General features: G+C 44.3%; 1 protein-coding gene across 1 annotated transcript; it reads left to right on the top strand.

Annotated features, from left to right (window-relative positions):
* The first annotated feature begins 104 nt into the window (after positions 1 to 104).
* Positions 105 to 19151, top strand: pkd1l1 (polycystin 1 like 1, transient receptor potential channel interacting). The gene is made up of 51 exons (XM_030100077.1): positions 105 to 286; positions 1211 to 1308; positions 2012 to 2124; positions 3451 to 3685; positions 4448 to 4616; positions 4851 to 5090; positions 5214 to 5346; positions 5416 to 5619; positions 5691 to 5872; positions 5947 to 6150; positions 6233 to 6396; positions 6490 to 6654; positions 6736 to 6915; positions 7092 to 7163; positions 7241 to 7417; positions 7503 to 7580; positions 7804 to 7946; positions 8149 to 8269; positions 8398 to 8533; positions 8744 to 8936; positions 9014 to 9070; positions 9147 to 9443; positions 9561 to 9788; positions 9865 to 9978; positions 10088 to 10242; positions 10350 to 10450; positions 11243 to 11441; positions 11530 to 11613; positions 11698 to 11908; positions 12007 to 12113; positions 12200 to 12299; positions 12444 to 12572; positions 12670 to 12843; positions 12937 to 13084; positions 13190 to 13445; positions 13617 to 13701; positions 13937 to 14119; positions 14201 to 14319; positions 14402 to 14512; positions 14600 to 14708; positions 14852 to 14917; positions 15742 to 15827; positions 15901 to 16138; positions 16398 to 16502; positions 16764 to 16904; positions 17058 to 17192; positions 17770 to 17985; positions 18058 to 18219; positions 18330 to 18479; positions 18567 to 18640; positions 18736 to 19151. The coding sequence occupies exons 1-51, from the start codon at positions 105 to 107 to the stop codon at positions 19007 to 19009; spliced, it is 7803 nt and encodes a 2600-aa protein (XP_029955937.1). The 3' UTR covers positions 19010 to 19151.
* The last annotated feature ends 484 nt before the right edge of the window (positions 19152 to 19635 follow it).

Genomic DNA, 19635 nt, shown 5'->3' with positions numbered 1-19635 from the left:
TTGAAAGCAGCTTCTCGAGGGTCCACCTGCTTCTTCACTCTCAGCAGAGTGTGTGTGTGTGTGTTCGTGTGTGTGTGTGTCTCCTGCAGCCTCACCCAGCAGACATGCTCCCCGCCTTTGTCTGCACGCTCTTCGTCCTGCGTGCGTCCGCTCCGGGCACGCCGGCACCGGGGATCGCCGGTTGCGCCGAGGCCGACTCCTCCGCTCCCCTCGGACTTCGCCGTGCGCCCGAGGCTGGCCGTGACCTTGACCCGGCGAGCTGCTCCGCGCGCTGCCGGGATGGAGGGTGAGTCGTGGGCAAACGGTGGAAAAGAAGATGTCTTCATGATGGAGGGGAGAACTGGTACAGATGAGGGAAAACGCGTTTCTTAAAAAAAAAAATTAAAATTAAAAAATTAAAAAAAAAAAATCAAAGTGGGTCAGTGTTAATTAATAGTGACAAAACTGATGTGGAATTTTAATTCAAGCATGCTCTTTTAAATAAAATATAACAGAAAAATGTATAACAGAAAACCAGTCTTATCTTGGTTTTTAAATTTTAATTGAGGCGGTTTAAAGAGAGCAAGTCTCCTCCTCACCCCGGAAGGACATTCAGCTTAAAACCTGCATGCAGCTTGAAAAGAATCGCTCGATATCCAGGTGATTATTGAATTCATGAAACGACGCTATCATTTCAGTTCAAGTGAAGAACGTTAGAACAAAAAAAAAAATTTTTTCTTTTTTTGCTTTGAACTCAAAACCGCAACCTGGATGAGTTTTGCAGAGATGAACCACATCTGAGTGCATCATAACGCACGAGACAAGCCATGCTGCATTTCAAATACTGAGCATAAAAAATAAATACACGTGCAGCTTTTGCATGCATTGTTTTGCAGGCGTCTCTGTATTTGTAAGGATGATTTTTGCTGACTTTAGTATTTGTTTTTGCAGCTCCCAGTTGACAGCATTGTCTTCAGGGGCTTGTTACTGTGGCAACCAGCTGAATGGTTTGGTGGTCACCCAGTGTTTCAGCACATCCTCCAGTCAGAGGACAAAAGCCGCGAAGGGAGGAAGTCAAATACAAAGGTGAGACATCCTCTTTGGCTGTAGCTTTTAATGATAAACTGTCTTTCAATCAGGAACATCTCCGCCTCTGCCAGGAACAATGGCAGCTTGAAATTAAAATATATCCCACAGATTGAGACTTTTTCCCTTTCCTTTTCTTTTCTAGTGCTCTGTGTCTTCGTCCTTCACAGGAAGGAGTTGTGGTGATTTACAGAAGTGAAACTCCCTTCCTGCACAACATTACAGTATCTGCTGTTCAAGATGGTGAGACTGCAAAGACATTCATTGCAGAAGTTTCTGGAAACCTGGCTGGAGGCTCCAGTCAGCACACAGGTTCACTGATGTACTTATTCACAATATAACACGTTTGGACATCATTGATTGAACTAAAAACTGCATTATCATTAGTATTTTGACATTCACCATTAAATTCTAAGGCTTTTTCGCAAAAAGGACCACATGCATATAATGTAGTTATTTATACAATTTAATTATTATTTGTTCTCTTTTCTTTGTTCAACAATTTTTTGATAAATTGCAGTGATTTATTTTCTACATGTAAACATCAGTCGCATTACAATAGATATGAATTTCAGCATTATAAAATGATCTGTTTCTCTAAAATAACAAATAGCTTGTTAATTACTCAGAGCATTAATGTAAAACAATATATTCACAAACAGACGTGCAGGATTTTTTTTTGACATAATCATATCAGTATAAGCCGTGTTTCTATGTGTGGTCTCAAGGGATTCTGGGTCTTGGAGGGCACGACCTGTCTTATGTTACTGTGGAGCTTCAAGGATCGGCCTCTGAAGGTCAAAGTTCACGCCGTGCCGTAGTGCTGGGTGATGGGACTGCACTCACAAATCTACTGAAATCAGTCGTTAAAGCTGATTTGCATCGGTATTACAGAAAAACATGTATGACTTTAACCTTTCTGCTGTTGTTTCCTGATGCTTCTTAGACGGGCGAGTCTGCACCCTCCACTTGTCCGCCCTGCAGCCCCCTCCAGGCAGTTTGGTGTTGTCCGTGCACTACGACCCCCTGGGGGTCCCCTCCTGCCCCGGGACCGCGGAGGTAATGCAGAGCGACCCTGTGACGCTGCAGGTTTATGGGCTGGAAAAAAGAGCCAAAGGAAACAGAGAAGGAGTGTGAAGACAGCTCGCCTTTCGGCTGGGGGAGCTTTCTTTCTGAGATATTATGTATAAATGACTTTTCTTAGGATTGGCAGTGATAAATTAAATGAGAGCTCAGTATCTTGGAAAAGATTTTTTTTTTAGTGTTTGAGACAGATAGCTGGTTGTTTAAGGGAAATTTTAAAGTTTTTACTTATTTAGCTTGGAGGTAAAAATTCAGCTCTTGTTTAAATCAGGCTTTTTTTTTTACATGGTTACAGCATTTGAGGCTTATTCAATTTTTAAATCCATCTTCTATACAACTGTAGTTTTATTTGTCTTACTAAAAATTCCATTTAAAAATGTAGTTTTAATGAAATAATTTGTTTCTTAATGATTTTAAAAAAAGATAAAAATAGCTAATAGTGTGAGAACAGATAATCTATTTGATGAACAGCTTTTTATTACAACTGCTGCGACTCCAATGAAGGTTTCTGTCTTACTGCACAATTTATAAACTATCACTTTAATTAAAATGGTTTATTGTTTTCAGCTTTAAATATAGTGGATCTGGTTATTGGAAAACAGAATATGTAATACAACTTTTACTGTAGATTGATTTGTGACCAATGACTAGAAGACTGTCATTTACTGGGGATGGCAAAAGAACAGAACCGAATATGATAAAATGTGCTTTTCTTTGTCAGGACTGGAACTGTAAAGCTTCACCAAACATTAATGACATCCAGACAGAGTTAAAAAATTTTTAGGCTTAATCTAATGCTAATGCTAATTGCAAATTTTTGTCCTTGATTTGGAGCGCAAAGCCAATAAAAACTTTGTTTCATTTGTTCAATTTGTTTCATAAAATTGTGCTTATAAATTAAAAAAAAAAAAAAAAAAATCCCCAGCGCTGGACTTATTGTTTGCATTAAGATACCTTCATTTGGAGAACTAAAGACATGACTAAGTCCTCATTTCTTTTGATCTGGTCCTTTAAACCAAAGCGATCTCACACAGTGTCAGTATGTACCTGCTGTGTGTTTGGATGGATGCAGAATTAATCTGTTTCTCATTGAACATGTGGCTTTGTGAGATTTGTCGTGGTAATATGCATCAGCTGTTAACACTGATATGAAAAAAACCCCAACTAAATACAAACATATGTTTTTGATTAATTTAGTGTAATGTAATTTGATTTATTTTGTGTTCTTTTTTGGTTTCTGGAATAAAATCTAAAACTTTAACGCTGTATATGAACGTTTTCTGTGACTTTGTCCTCTTGCAGATTGCTGAGGAGAGTTTATCCGATGATTCTGACGCCTCGGAGACGCTCGCCTCTAACAAACACCTCCGTCTCTACTTCGCACTGAATGAAGCATCAGATCAGAAACGCAGCCTGGAGAACTGCGAACGCAGCAACGTCAGCCACGACCATTTCCTCCGGTTTGACCTCCAGAGTGTCAATCCCTCCATCTGCCACCTGCACCTCCATCTTCACGACTGCCTGCCTGCTGCTGCGGGTCGAGTGGTTTGGGTTTTTAGTTTGGACGATGCAGTTGTGATGAATGTGACAGCTGAGAAATGGGAAATTTACGTCTCTCTTCCAAAAGCAGGGTGTCGCTCTATGGACGTTCAGGCCTTTAAGCCGATTGGCTGGGCCTCAGTTCAAACACAAATCCTGCTTCGGGACACTGATGGAGAGCCTGTTCTGCAAGTTCCCGACCTGTTAAAAACCAATCCAGAGCAATCGGCTTCGTTTAGCGTCGCAGCAGAGTCAAACTTCACCGTCTCTTTCACGGTGAACGCAGCCTCACTGTATAGCAGCAGCTACAGTACAGGTGCAGACGCAGCTGTGGTTTTGGTTTCCCGCCACAGCGGGACGGTTTCCATCGAGCTTCGAGCTGCGAGTCGACCGTCTTCTCAGAACAGAGTGAGAGTGTGTGTTGAGGGAAACAAGATGCTGTCAGCACAAGCTAAAATTAATCCGGCACTGCAGGCGGCCTCCAGTCAGCCCCCTCTTCACAGTGTGGACGGTAACTGAACACAAAACATTCTTTAAAAACATGTCTGATGTCTTTGTTTGCTGCTTTACATTAAGAAAAATATCATATAAGAAATTATTAGACAAAAAACAAATTGAATATTATTTCTCTAGATTTTCATTATGAATCGATTTTTGACAAAATCCCCTTAAAATTGTTCACATTTCCATTATGAAGCATTCGTTAAAAATATTTTGTGACCAATGTTTGTTTTTTGTTTCAATCTTTTTTTTTTTTTAGTTGTGAGGATTTATGCAGCAAAGCAAGCGTATCCCACCAATGCTGAAATAATCTTCCTGGCTGTGGCTGATGTACCAGATCCTGTGGAGCTGGTCTGGCACTTTGGAGACTCAACATCTGCAAAAACCAACTCATGGACCATCTCCAAAAGATACCACAGCCCCGGAAGGTTTGCGACACTGAAAAATATGAGCACTAAACCTTTAACTAGACCAGGGCAGTCTTCTGCTATATTCTTTTTTTGATTAATTGTGCTTAAAAATGACATGTTTGGAAAATAATATGAATAAATGTCGCTAAAGTAAACCATAAGTAGATGAAATTATAAATTCCAAAAGGTATATTTGAGTTTTAATGATATAATGTCCTGTAAATTGATGAAATTACAATTTTCCTCCTCCAGTTACAGTGTGTATGTGGTTGCCTCCGTTCGCCGGAGGACTGTGACCTCTGAAGCGTTTCCGCTGGTGGTGCAGAGAGCGGTGAAGCTCAACCGGCTGGTCCACCGGGCCTCCGTCCTGCAGAACCAGACAGTGACGGTGGTCTGCCGGGTGAACGCCGGCACAGACCCCGCCTTCACGTGGAACTTCGGGGACGGGACGACCAAACCGGGACAGGAAGTAGAAGAGCACGTCTTTTACAGGTGAATTTCATGTTCAGCGGGAGCATGAAAGAGCGGGAGAGTTGACGGGGCTGCAGTAATGTCTGAGCTCTGGGGGGGTGAGGGGTCTTGCTCCCTCTGAGGGGTTTGTGTTGCTTCCCGCAGAACGGGGGAGTTCAGAGTTCAAGTGACTGCTTCCAACCGGGTCAGTTCTGCCTCGCTGAGCAGCCACATCTTTGTTGTGGACCGCCACTGCCAGCCTCCCCCCGTCAAAAACATGGGGCCTAATAAAGTTCAGGTACCAGCCGGAGCGCCGCCGCGGAGAGGCGGCGTTGAGAGGTTGACACATTCTCCTCTGTGCTCCCAGGCGCGGAGGTATGAGGCTGTCCGTCTCGGGGTCACCTACGAGGCAGATGTCGACTGCGACGCTTCAGAAGGAGTTCACTACACCTGGACTCTGCTGGACTCTGCAGGCAGGACTTTCCCTCTGCCTCTGACCGACACACACAGCCAGAGCCTCGTGCTGCAGAGCCGCCTCCTGCCGTACGACACCTACACGGCCATCGCCAAGGTAGACAAAGACAAGAGCAATCCGATTTCTTCTTTTACTGATCAGGTAACTGGTTGGTCACTGGTCTGCAGGTGCAGGTGATCGGCAGTGTGGTGTACAGTAACTACAACGTGAGGGTCCAGGTGATGCCGAGCCGGCCGGTGGCCTTGATCCGGGGCGGCACCAACGTCTTCATCAGCAGAGAGAGCTCTGATGTAGTGACTCTGGATGGAGCGGCATCTTACGACCCCGACTTCCCCACCAACCCTCTCAGGTAGAAATGAGAGAACCCTTGTTTTTGTGCCTGTATTGTGATCGTTTACTTGCTGTTTCACTTTCTTTGTGTAGTTACAGTTGGACCTGTAAGCCAGTCAGCTCCATCTCGAGCTCCTGTTTCGACCAACACGTTCCCAACGCGTCTCCCGTGCTCAAATTTCCAACGTCTGGCTTGAAACGCAACTTCGATCAGTTCCAGTTCACTCTGACGGTCCACAGCGGGGAGTGTTCAGCCTCATCTGACACTTTCATCACTGTAATGCCAAACCTGGCCGGGTACGAGTCAATCGTAGACTAACATGAATAGTTGACATCAGCCTTGTTTAAGTACCGTCGAACTTTTACCATGCGTCTCCAGGAGGGTATTTATCCAGTGCACGGGGTGCCAGGGAGAACGTGTGAACTGGGATCAGCCTTTTTCGGTCTTCGCCTCGTGTGAAGACCGCCACGCGCTTGAAAACCACATCCAGTACGCCTGGAGTCTGCACCGAGTCAACGCTTCATCCAAGCCCGACTTCCAGCGTAAAACATGAACAGATTGATCAGATGACCGCCTGTCGTCCAGTGCTTTAGAGCTGTTCCTGAACTGGAGTCTGGATCTCTGCTCTTTTGCAGTGCCCTTCTGTTACACGGCAGATCTCAGTCCTCCGTCTTCTGTCTTGGAGAATCCCGTCACTCATTCTGTGAAGGCCTCTGAAAATGAGCCAGAGCAGCAGATTATGGACCCGTCGAAGAACTGGACATCATTGGAAAAGAGCAGAAACACATCAGATAAAGCCGGTTTGTTCCACAGCTTCAGCATAAACACCTAAAAATTGTCACGTTCTCTCTCCGTCTGACTTCTCTCTGATCTCCACTCAGGCTTGCTTCTGTCTGAGCTCTCCTCCCATCCACTCCACCTTGACAATAATAGCGACCTATATTTGGACCACTTTGCTCAGCGTGACGTTACGGGTGAATTCCCAGCTGAGCCCGGCTCCTCTGCTGACGGGGAGTTTTATTTCCCCCTCCTGGAGAGTGGAGCTGCGAGCGGTGGACGAGGTGAGGAGTGAAGGGCTGAAGCTGTGGCTTTAAAGCTTTTTCCATCAATGAGAGGATTTAAATAAAGCACCCAAGGCTGAACATGATGACTGGAGCTTTGTGAAGATGTTTACAAGGCAAATTAAGACTAAACATCAAACATGATGTTTGAATTGATTCTTTTAACTCTGTCCTAGATCCAGACTATGAGGTTTTCTTCACAAATGCAGCAGAAGGAGAAGCGAGGATGTCAGCAGGAAGACCCACAGGTACACAGAATACTGCACCTCTTCCTGTATGTCCAGTCAAATCCTTTATTCATACATATATGTATGTATATCTCCAGGCGAGGGCTTCGGTGGAGGAGTTGACTCAATATTCGATCCACCGCCGCACCAAGAAGAAGAAGGAGGCAGTAATCTTGTGGATCTCACGTCATCTGTAGCGATACGGGAGCCAACTTTGCTCGACCTGACCCGAGACTCCATCAGCAGAGGCCTCTTTGAGTCTTACACCTACACAGGTGCAATACTCAGAATTCTGGTCAATTATTTGAGTTTTTTTTTTTTTAGGAATGGGTCTGTCATTCTTTCTTGGGATCCTTTCAGGAGTTTCCTCCTCTTTGGTCAGATTCAGACCCTTCAGCCTGCGACCGGGGAGTAGATACATGGTGGAGGTGGCTGCCAGTAAGCTTCAACACAGTTTCTGAGTTTAATCAACTTTTCACATTTCAAATTAAATTTAAATATCCAGTGAAATTCTTTTGTAAATACTTTATAATTTAAAGTTGCATTTAATAACAGAATTGGACAATCACAGAAGCTTTTGGATTCAGCTATTGATTATACAGCTTTCATAATGATGGCCACACACACCCTCTGTGCGAACGCTGCTCTCTTTTATTCGCAGAATCTGAAAACGGCGTTCTGGGCCGGGCTCAGCTGTTCCTAAAAACTAACCCAGCTCCAAAGGGCATGACCTGCCAGGTGCAGCCCGACAAAGGAATGGAGCTCCACACACACTTCAGCATCTTCTGCATGTCGGGGAGGGAGGTATCTCATGTTGCACGCAATAAACACACTCCCTCTTTATTTAGTGCTGCCTGCTTCTACAAATTAGTGCTTGAAATGCTTGAAAGCATCTCCATCCTTTGATGTTTTTACGTGAATCACATCTTTCCAAAGGAAATGACCATAATAAGCACCACAGCGCAGCCGTTAAAACAGTGTGTGTGTTTGTGTGTGTGTGCTGAAGGATCTGCTGTACAAGTACAGCTACAGCGTGAGAGACGAGCCCCCCAGGACGCTCTACCAGGGGAGAGACTTTCATTACTACTTCAGCCTTCCTTCAGGTGACTTGAGTGATGGCTTCAAAGGTAAACACACACATATCCACACAGACAGGAAGTCATGCCGTTAAAGTGATAAAGTGTCTCACTGTGACGTTTAGTTACAGAGATTTCGTTCAGGTTCATTGAATGAGCTGATCGTGTTTCCATTCTAGTCACTGTTCATACTGAAGTCCGGAGCAGCACCTCTGGATCTGCCGCCAGATCGTGTCCCGTCACTGTGCAGGTCCAGCCCAGCTTCCTGAGAGACGTCCCGTCGCCCTCTTCCTCTTATGATCCTGACCTGGAGCTGTAAGAATCACTCACTCATGTTCAGAATATTCACAGACGTCATGTAGAATTGTTGTTCCAGTTACTTAAAAGAAGGTACATTGAAAAAAAAAACAGCTTATGCTAATAGGACATTATTGTTTGGCATTCAGAACAGCTGTTTGTTATTCTGCACACATAATCAGAACCAACACAGATCTGTTGACGTGCGGTGCTCCTTCCTGTCTCCAGCTCAGACTCAGGTCTGAGGAATCTGACAGCTCTGCTGCAGCTCGGAAACAACATGGAGACTCGCAACTACATCAGCCTCCTCTCCGGCATCCTGAACAGACTCAGCAGGGACGCCGAGGCGAACGCTGGAGCACAGACGCGCCTGCGCACGCAGCTCATACTCACACTGTGCGACCTCAAAAGCAGCACTGAGGTTTGCTCGCTGCACAGCGCCTCGGAGATTAACATAATAACATCTGTTGGGTTTTTATACATGCAATTTGATTTCAGGCATCAGTATCGGACACAGTTTGCATTCTGAAAGAGCTGCTGCAGTTTGCAAGCCAGGTGAGAGGATGGTTTCATCACTCCTTTAGAGAAACTGAAACTGAAAAGCTTTTCATTCTTGCTATTCCTCTTTCAGGTGACGTCAGTGAGTGCCAGACGAGTCGCAGCTTATGTTCAGGACATCTCTGAACGGTTTTCTGAGTCCAGGGCTTCAGAGGGACGCCGTGATGACCAGAAGACGCTGAGCTCCCTCGTCGGCCTGCTTTCACTGAGCCTGCAGGGAGTCACAACCTGTCAATTCACACCTGGAACACCCAGCAGCGCCGAGACAACGCAGCCACCGGAAACAAACCCATCCACTGCTCGAAGATGCTCCAAGCAAGGGATGCATCTTGTACCCAGTATTCTGCAAACGGCTTCTGATTTAATGCTGGTGAGAGAAATCACGTGCAAACATCTCTCCATGGTCAGGATTTCAGTCCTCTATTAACTTTCCAGCTGATATCTTCTTTGCTGCTTTCAGACGTCCGTTTTGTCCCATGAACCTCAGGAGCTCACAGTCAGCACCGACCTCTTCACGCTTTACGCCGCTGCATCCCAAAACCAAACCTCCACGGTCATCAGATGCGCCTCGGCCACTTTTTCCATGCCGGCGTCTCTGATCCAGGTTCTGCTCGCTCGTCACGGCGGAGAGACCGAGCGGCAGGAAGCGTGCGTTGTCACCGTGGTCACGGAGCTCGCCCGCAGCCCGTACACCTGGGCGACCGATCACACACAGGTCAGAGGAGCGCAAACAGCGAGCAGCCATCGCTTGAAAGGCGAAGTGGTGATCGCATTGCTTTGCCGGCTCACAGGTGCACGGCCCGGTGGTGGAGCTCAATCTCTACACGTGCAGCGTGAGGAAGAAGATCCCCGTCCGTTTTCTCATTCAGCCAATCAGCATTGTCCTGCAGCGTCCACCAAGAAACGTATGTTTCAGCCGTTCACATGAAACACTTGATTTTTATCCACATTCTGAAGCGTGGGATGAAATCTTTTCTTCTCATAATGACTGGTGTGATGACATTTTCACTGCAGAGGAGCTCTGTGCTGGAGTTCATCCTCTCGCAGACCCAGGTCAACTACCACAGCTTCAACATTACCCAGAAGCACTTGCAGCATTCCATCCAGCTGACAGTCACGTTCACGCCACTGATCAACCACAAGGCCTTCCCCGTCCTGCTTCTCTTCAGGTAGAATTGCAACCGTTTCATGATGTTCTATGTTGTTTTACTCTTTTTTGAGATTTGTTTGGTGATTTTATTACTGGTAAAAAAAAGCTACAAATCTTTTGTTTCAGCATGTTTGAGAAACCCACTCCCAGCAGACACCACTTCCACAAGATTCACCACTGGAGGAGCAACATGACTCGCATCACTCTCCCCTCATCCTACCTCAGTGGTACCAACTCATCTTCATTTCATTTTTTTTTTTTTTTCTTCTTAATATATTTTTACAACTTCTGTTATATTGCATACTGGTGCTTTTGAGTGAAGAAACTGTTTCAGCAGAAAGGCCTCAAAAATAATCTTCGCCTGGAAATACGATCCTTCTAAATTGCCACATTTAAGAACAGTTGTTATCTGTGTGACTTTCTTGAACTGTATGTGAATTTAATAATTTGTTGTTTGAAAGGAGTAAGACAGTTGTGCTGTCTGTGTGGGTTGATTAGATAAAACATATATGTGTGATTTCCTCAAAGATTAATGAAAAAATTAAATGATTACAAACTATATGAGTTGTAAATGGACGGCAAGTTAAATAGATTTCACTGAATTTTGAGTTGTAAGACAGCATATTATTGAAAAGGCACTTTCTATTTTTACCTGCTCAGGTTATCTAAAGAGATGTTTAATTAAATGTGAGCATGTCCAGAATGTGTTCCTGTCTCTTTGCACTAAAACTAAAGGTAATATGTAGAATTGTCATTACTTATAGAATATTATGTCAGAATTTTAACAATTTAGTTTATCAGATTTGTGGAACACTTCAGTTAGCATTAGCTTAAGAGGTCATAGAAATAAAATAAAATATTAACTGAAACCTTTATATATTTTTATTTCTCCTTCTTTAACATCATTCATGTGATCAGAACAGTCATTTTTGTGTGTGACCGTAGCTTCACTTGGATGTTTTCTCATGTATTTTGAATTTGGATAAATAACTGATCCTGTTAAACTCCCTCACGTTCAGCTGCAGGGGTCGGCCACTTGGCTCTGCTCCCTGCTGATTTTGGGAAGACGCCCAGAAGGAAGCACCTGAGTGAACAGATGAGCTACAGTGTGTCGGCGGACAGCAGTGTGTGTTTGTCCTGGGAAAGCCAGCAGAGGGCCTGGACACGCCGTGGCTGCAGCACCCGGCAAACAGACGCAGCCCCAGCCGTCAACTGCAGGTGCAGCATGAATTATGTGTGTTTTAACATACAGACAAGTTCAACACTCTGGTTTTAACCTCTAATGTAATTTATTGTTTGAGTCCAGCTGCCACCAGCTGAGGCCGCTGACTGTGCTGCGGCAGGAGCTACAGAGCAGCTGTGAAACATCTGGTCTGGACCAGTTCATAAGGTTATATCCTCAGCTTTACTCCTGGACCTCTCACTCAGAAATCTGACCTTTCTGGATGTGAGTGTTTGACCTCTGTCTCTTCAGCGCGTCCAGCGATCTGACGTTGCTCGGTGTGTTGCTGCTGAGCGTGTTCCTGTTCGTCCCGGGGTTGGTGGCATGCAGGAGAGCTGATGATGCCACATCTGAGGCGAGCCAGAGAGTCCACTACCTCTCCGACAACTCTCCGTCTGACCAGCATCTGTATGCAGTCACTGTCCACACTGGCCTCCGCTCTGCAGCTCGGATGAGTGCGAAGGTCAGAGTTTTTCTGATAATTTATCATTTCAAATCTTGTTCTGAGTGCGCACTTGAACTGATATATTTATTTCATGGAAATTTCTACCTATTTACCAGGTTTACATCGTGCTCTGTGGGGAAAATAAATCCTCACATACAAAAGAGCTACAAGTCCCACAATGCAATCTGTTCAGGAGGAACTCTCGAGATACCTTCATCCTGAGGTAAAACCTGCAAGAATACAAACGGAATTTTCTTTCTGTTTTTAAATGATACCGCAAAAGACAGCTTCTTTGTCTTGACTCCACAGCGCAGCAGACCGTCTGGGAGGTCAGTGGGGGGTTCACATCTGGCATGATAACTCTGGATCCTCTCCGGACTGGTTCCTCAAACACATTGAGGTGTCTGAGGTAGAATTTGCTTTCTTTTCTCACAGTTCCCAGGCGATAAAGCACCCTGCTTGGCAGCTTTTGGCTTTATTCTGTGTTGATCTTTATAAAAACACGTTAAAACCCATTATTTAGGAAGAATCCATTTCGCTGGTTTTCCTTCAGGTGACCAGAGGGCATGTAGCGGGACGCTCATGGCTGTTTGTGGCTGAATGCTGGCTCAGTGTGAACAAAGGAGATGGCCGGGTGGAGAGGATGCTACGTGTCTGTTCTGGGGGATTAAGTTTCTCTCAGGTATAACACTCTCAAACAAATACCAACAATGAAAACAATATGAAAAACATACATCTCTTCTCTATTGTCACTTTTGTCTCCACCTCTCTGCTTGCAGCTGTTGCGTCTGAAGCTCTCTGATTACCTTTCTGATTTCCACATCTGGACGTCCGTCTACAGCTGCCCTCGCCCAGACTCTTTCACACACACTCAGAGACTCGGTGTGTGTCTGCTGCTTCTGCTGGGCTATGCGTGTGCCAACGCAGCCTTCATTTCATTAATGGATGAGCAGGTCGGCCATTCAAACATGCAACGTTTAGAATCGAAGTAAAAAAATCTGTAAAATTTCTTGATTGTGGTTTGTACTCTTTTTTTCTGTTTACAGTCGGTGTTTGAGCTTGGTCTGTCATCCGTTTCTGTGAAAACTGGACTTTTAAGTGTAGTTGCTGTGCTGCCTGTGGCCACACTGATGTCTTTTCTGTTTCGACTATGTGGAACCGAACCAGCAAGATCAGGAGCGCAACATGAGAAAGGTGAAACAACCAATAGCGATTATGATAAAAGTGAGCTTGACTATATTTCTACCAGTGGTAATGTGACTTTCCATCTTCATCTTTTGTTTTATTGTGTCTTTCCAGATGTTGCATTAAATGACAGTGTGTTTGAACCACATTTATCCCGGAGTCTGATCTCTAAAGAAAACGAAGCCGATGAGGAAAACCATCACTCTGACTGGACTATAAATGGAGCTGTTGGAAAGCAGGAAGGCCCTCGGTATAAATATTGTCCGGGCTCTGGGAGAAGAGTTAAAGCGTGGTGCTGCTGTCTGGTCTGGGCGTTGAGCCTGTCGCTGTGTCTCTGCTGCCTGCTGCTCTCTGCACTGCTGGGAATGAGGTAGTGGAAATGTCACCATGTTGTCAACGCACTGTTTGTCAATCCGTAATCTCGTTTCATATGTTTTCGTGTTGCATAGTAACCGTATCTCTCTGTGTGTGTGTGTGTGTGTGTGTGTGTGTGTGTGTGTGTGTGTGTGTGTGTGTGTGTGTGTGTGTCCTCATGTTTCAGCTTCAGCAGCAGTGATGTTCTGCTTTGGATTCACTCTCTTTTCGTCTCTCTCATGTCCTGCATCTTCCTCATGCAGCCAGCTGCGGTAAATGAACATCTGCATTTTATCAACGACGTGCATTCTTCTGAATCAGTGATCCCCAACAGTTTTTCCCGTGGAGCCCCAGAAACTGCTTCTTAGCAACAGCTGTAGAAACCGGCTCCCCAAGTCTGCTTAACATTAAAAAGAAGATCAATTCAGGAATTACCTTGGAATTGATCTTATTCTTCATCAATTGAAATGACATCTTTATGTTTTTATGTTTGGATTTGTTTTATAGATATTCATTGCTGCAGTAGCTGTTTCCTGCTGCCACAGAAAAAGACCAGACGTTTATAGTTTCTCCAGCCAAAGTGTCCTCGGTTTGGATGTTCTCAGAAGTTGGAGTCGTGAAGCCGATCACACGGACAGGCGGCTCAGACCTTCTGCTTCCTCCCTCAGGACATCTTCATGTCTTGAGAAGGTGAAAATCAGACACGATTTTAGTTTATCTGTTTTTGTTTATTCCTGTTGAAATGTTAAGTCTGGAATTTGTGTCTGACAGCAGCTTGAAGCTCGTCGGCGAGCTCGGTTCCTGCGGCACGTTCGCCCGCCGGCCCCAGCAGAGCTCAGGAAGAGTCGTAGGACGCGGAGAAGAGAGGCCCTCATGCAAAAAACACTGAGGTGGGTCTCCGTTGGTGTGTGGACCTCTTTTTGTGTGATTCAAAACAACATAAAATAATCAGTGTTTTCCTTTTCCAAACAGGGATGTGTGTCTTTGTGCCTCCATGTTGTTGTTGATGGGGTTCATGACCTACGGCTGCTCGCTCAGGGGTCATTACCAGCTCAACGCAGCCATCAGAAAGCAGATCATCAGGTAACAGCTGTGTGAACATGACACACGTGGCTCTGGATCAGTCTCTCTCACCTCTAATGCATCAAAAACCATGTTATCTTCCATCAGAAGCCAATATAATGGTTTTATGTCTGTGCAAAAATGGGAGGACTTATGGAGGTGGACACAGACGAGGCTGCTGGATTTACTGTACCAGGATCATTCTCTTCAAACTGAGGCAAGCTACGCTAAAAATAATGAAGTAAATCAAGTTTTACCTAAATCCAAGTCATTTTCTTGGCTCTATTAAGGACTATGAAATGACTGATCATGTGTTCAGGACTCTTGAAAATCTTAAAGATCTTAAATTTTCTTGAACAGACATATATTTTGATTGGAGATCCGATTCTGGAGAAAACAGAGAGGTCTGACACATTTCACAGTCTGGTAAGTAATCAAAGATGTGTTCATTTGTGGTATTTCACTCTATTGTTTACCATTACCAAGTTATGTAGACTGTTTTGACTAAAAATAGTAAAACAAATCGGACTCTTCAAGGCTTAAATTTAGGTTAAAAAATCAAGAAATCTGTTCAATAAACACACCGGAGCATAAACCGTTAATATTATCCATAGGAAACTGTAGTTTACAGCATTTAATCTACTTCACTGCTGAACACACCAACACGTTGTATTAATGTTTAAGGCTATCAGTCTGCATTTTTGCAGTCAGTATCTTTATTATTTCAACAGAAAACAAGAAATTCTTATTTATAACATTTTCTGATCATAGTTTAAATTCATGTAACTACTTTACAAAGATCAAGTTGATTGAAAACCTGTTCCTGAGGAAACAATTAAATGCAGTTAAAAAGTAGTGCAGTGTTTTTATCAACAGTGCTTCTGCTTTCAATGCAGCACAGTTTAACCTGAGTGTTATTTATCAAATGGCATCAATCTGTGCTTTGAAAAGTCAATAAAGTCACACCAGTCATGTGTTCTGCACTAACTTTCCCTGTAGAGAGTGCTGTTTCACTGTAGTTGGTTGTTGGTTTGTTGAAAACCAGAAACTATTCAGGCTCAAAGGTTGTTTTTTTTTCTTTCTAAATGAAATGAGAGAGGTATTGGGGTACACTTTTTGATCATTTTAGTGATCAAAGGTTCCATAAAGCCATCAGAGGTGTGTGCTGAATACATGCTGTTGGACCATTTTTGTTTATTCTTCTCAAGATGCAAATTATCTGCTCACACACATCCAAATTTTCAACCCAGGTTTCCACAGCAACACCTTCAAGGACATGTGGTCTGCTGGGCTGCGTCTCAGGACCGGGCGTTACGGATGGTTTAGGTTACACAAAGTGAGACGCACACAAACGCTTTTCCTAGCGATTCTCTGCAAATCTCTGCAACATCGTTTCTGCTCCTCTGCAGATCCGAAGCGGCGTCTAAACTGCAGCTCCTGCGCTCGCGGGGTTGGCTGGATGGGCAAAGAACGGTGGCCCTGAAGGTTCGGTTCACCCTGTACAGCCCTGCCCCTGGTTTGTTCAGCAGCGTGACCCTCCTCGCCGAGCGCAGCCCCGCTGGCGTCCTGCTGCCTGCTGCCAAAGTCCAGTCAGTCAGAGTGTTTCACACCGGTTCTGTGTGGGACTGTGTGGTTATGTTGTGCCAGGTAAAAATGATTCATTAACATTTATATCTATGATAGATCAGCAGTCTATAACATTTATATCTATGATATAAATGTGATAGACTGCTGATCTATCCAAGTGTACTGCACTGTTTGCTCAGTGTGGGGTAGGACAAAGAAATAGAGAAAATTAATGGATTGGTTGATGAAATTTCAAAATAAAAGCTTTCTTTTTTCTTGGTTTTGATGTAAAATGTTTATGTGATGCTTGTTAATGTTTTACACATTGCGTCTCCGACAGCTCGTCTTCCTCTTTCTGTCTCTGCTACAACTCTGTCATCAAGTGTCTGCTGCGGGGCAGCAGGGGCTGATGGGATACTGGAGGACACCCAGTAACTGGGCTGAAGTAAGTTTATGAAACACTCACACAAGGAACTGGAATTATTAATAGATTCCCTGATCCGTGTGCTGAAACACACACAAACTAACCGGTGTGCAAACAAGATCACCGCGACCTCTGAGAGGTCAAAGCAACCTGCAGCTCCTAAACTAACACAGGGGAAAAAGTCTGAGGGTCAAAGCACAGCGCTGGGTTTACATTCACTTTGAATGGTAGCTGAATTCACCTCCCATGTAAAGAAATACGCTGTGTTTCCTCTCTCTGCAGGTCAGTCTGCTGACCGTGACGCTGCTGTATTATGTCTACTCCGTCTATCGCTCAACTCTTATCGTGGAACTCGTGGACCTGCTGCAGAGACGCAATCACAGAGGCTCTGTTGACGTTAGCCAGCTGGCCAACTGCGAACAAGTGAGAGAAAGAGGCCAATGAAAAAGCAGGAAAAGCAGAAATAAAACAGATCAGTCGTTCCTGCTGATTTTATAATAGAATTCAACATCAGCTTGATGCATTTTAAAATCACTCTGTGGCTTCACGGTTGACAAGGTCTCTTGCGTCTTGCAGTTTATTCGCACTCTGCGTGGCGTTCTGCTCTTCCTCCTCACCGTGAAGTGTGTGACGGTACTGAGGGTGATGAAGACCTTGGCCGCCTCCGCTGCAGTCTTAGCCCACTCACTCTCCAGCCTCTCATGGCCTCTGGTAAACACTTCATGCAGGCACAGCACACGTCGAAAAGAGCACTTTGTATTATAATAACTTGATTCACATCTTATAAATCTCACATTTTGAGGAAAAAAAAACCTAAAATGTTAGATGTAATTTGGATGCATTTTGTGCTTTCTGTGACTTTTTGCTTGTTGCCTCCTCATATTAGCGGATGTTTATTAAATGACGTCAAATACGACCATCAACATGATATTTTATTTACAAAATGACCAGATTTAATACGTCTATAATGTGGGAACTTCCTGTCTGACTCCGTCTTCACTGCACGTCCTGACTCGACTTCACAAGAAGGTGAAACACCAAACTGTTTCTGCTGGAAACGCAAGCTCATCGTGGTAAACTGTCAGTGTGACGAGGAGGAGAAATCACATGTTTGTGACAAGCAGTGATTAAAGACAACTGAAAGAAGTGAAAAGTAACTGTGCACCGGTTTCCCTCTGTCCCAGAATGAAGTGAAAGCCTCCCTGTGTCTGATTTTCTAAAAAGTTCTGGATTTCTCAACAGAGATGTGACAAAACTGCTTCTCACCAAAACCTTTTTCTTATCGCAGATTTCAGGTCTGATCTTTGCGGCGGCGTTCTCCTGCTTGGGAAATCTGTTATACGCACAAAGATTCTGGGCGTTCAGTTCGATCCCGCGCTCTTTTCTGACTCTGCTCCAGTACTATCAGGGCGTCAGACCTGCCAGCGGCCTCCTCCTGTGTGGGTCTGATTTCTTGTACTGTGGAGTCTATCATCTGTCCTCTATCGTGATTTGGACAGCAGTGGTAAATATGGGTGATTTTCGCTTCAGTCTTTTTTCAACAACTGGCTCTAATAACTATTTCTCTTTTTCATAGGTGGTTGCTGTTTTGTCGTCATCAGTCAGAAGCGTTAAACAGTCTCAAAGACGCAGAGACGCCTTCACGACTGCAGAACTGGTGTCATATATCAGGAAAAAAGTCTCTGAGTTCACAGGAAGATATACACAACCATCGACTGATAACTGCGAGGAGGGGAAGGTAAGAAAGCACTTTCATAGTAACTTGGTTTCAAACTGTTTTAGTACATCCAAAAATCCTCAAGTCGTAACACTGTGAATGGAAAAGCATAATTTGTGTTTTTCTTTCAGGCGTGCCACCTTGAGGAGTTTGAGAGTGTAGTGGATGAGCTGCTGTTCAGACTCGGCGCTCTGTCTGACTGCCTGCACCACTCTCTGCCTCCACGAGCCCACCGGTACAGAGACGGAGACAGCTCTGCCCTTTCCAGTGACGACAACCAGGTGAGAACATCACGCGCAAAGAACACGAGCCCACACGCAGGCCTGCTGCATGGCTCTCTGATGGTCCTGTACTTGGTATATTTACAGATGCTGGTGAATGAACGCACATCGGTTTGTGAGTCAGATCAGGAGGAAGCCCTGACTCCGTCCCATCAGTTCAGGTAACAGAACAAAACATGCATCTGTTGACTCTATACTTAATGCAAACATTTGAGCTTCACAAACTAAAATATGCATGTGATTTGTCATTTTTTAGAAGTAGAACGTTCCAGGAAGGACAAACAGGATACAGGCCCTCCTTTGACACGGATGTTGCATCGGAAGATAAATTCAGTGCTTCAGACAGACTGTCTTTCACACAGTCAGCATCACTCAAAAGTCTCTGGACAGAGGACGTTTTTGATAAGAAAGGTAACCTCTTAATCGAAGCAAAAGACAGCTGCTGGTTAAGTCAAACTGGGACCACACAGACAGAGGTGGTGGTGGAGGTCCTGATCCACGAGGAGCCTCATGGAGCCAGAGAGGTGTGAGTCAGCAGCCTCATCGGCTCCAAAGGTCTGGTACACAATTATTAAGAGAGCTCTGAAGAGGCCTCCAATATCTCTTCCCTTTATGGCAGTCAAATTCTTAGTAGAAAATGTTGATGAAATGTTTTTTTTTAATTGAAAATCAAAGGAAAACATGATTGTAACTTTTTAGTTTGTAGTTTTAGCTATCTCCATTTTTATGTTTGATAGATAGATAGACGGATGGATGGGTAAAAACTTTTCAAATCACAAGTGATGTGTTGCTTTGGTTTTATCAGGATTAAAATATCAGTTTATAAGATTTGCAAATCAGTGATTTCTGTTTTTATGTGTTCCGTACGGTTATGCACAGCAGTGTGTATAAATGTCCCTGGTCCAAATCTGGGTTGGGAACAGGAACATAGGGTGATGCCGGCTTTCACCCTCATCAATACTGAATTTTATTTATCAGCACCTTTCAATAATGTCTTCGATATCAGCAGAATTTTAATGACTTGTTGAATTAGGAGTCAGAGGTGGAGAATTATGAATTAATCACCATTGTCTTAGCCTTTAGTTGAGATTTTATTCAAATAGAATAAACGTGAACATTAACTTCCGCATGATCAATGCCAATGAAAACTCGACTT

The sequence above is a fragment of the Salarias fasciatus genome, chromosome 9 (genome assembly GCF_902148845.1).
Source record: "Salarias fasciatus chromosome 9, fSalaFa1.1, whole genome shotgun sequence".
NCBI lineage: Eukaryota > Metazoa > Chordata > Actinopteri > Blenniiformes > Blenniidae > Salarias > Salarias fasciatus.
The sequence above is the reverse complement of the archived record's forward strand: the minus strand, read 5'-3'. Positions and strand labels throughout refer to the sequence as shown.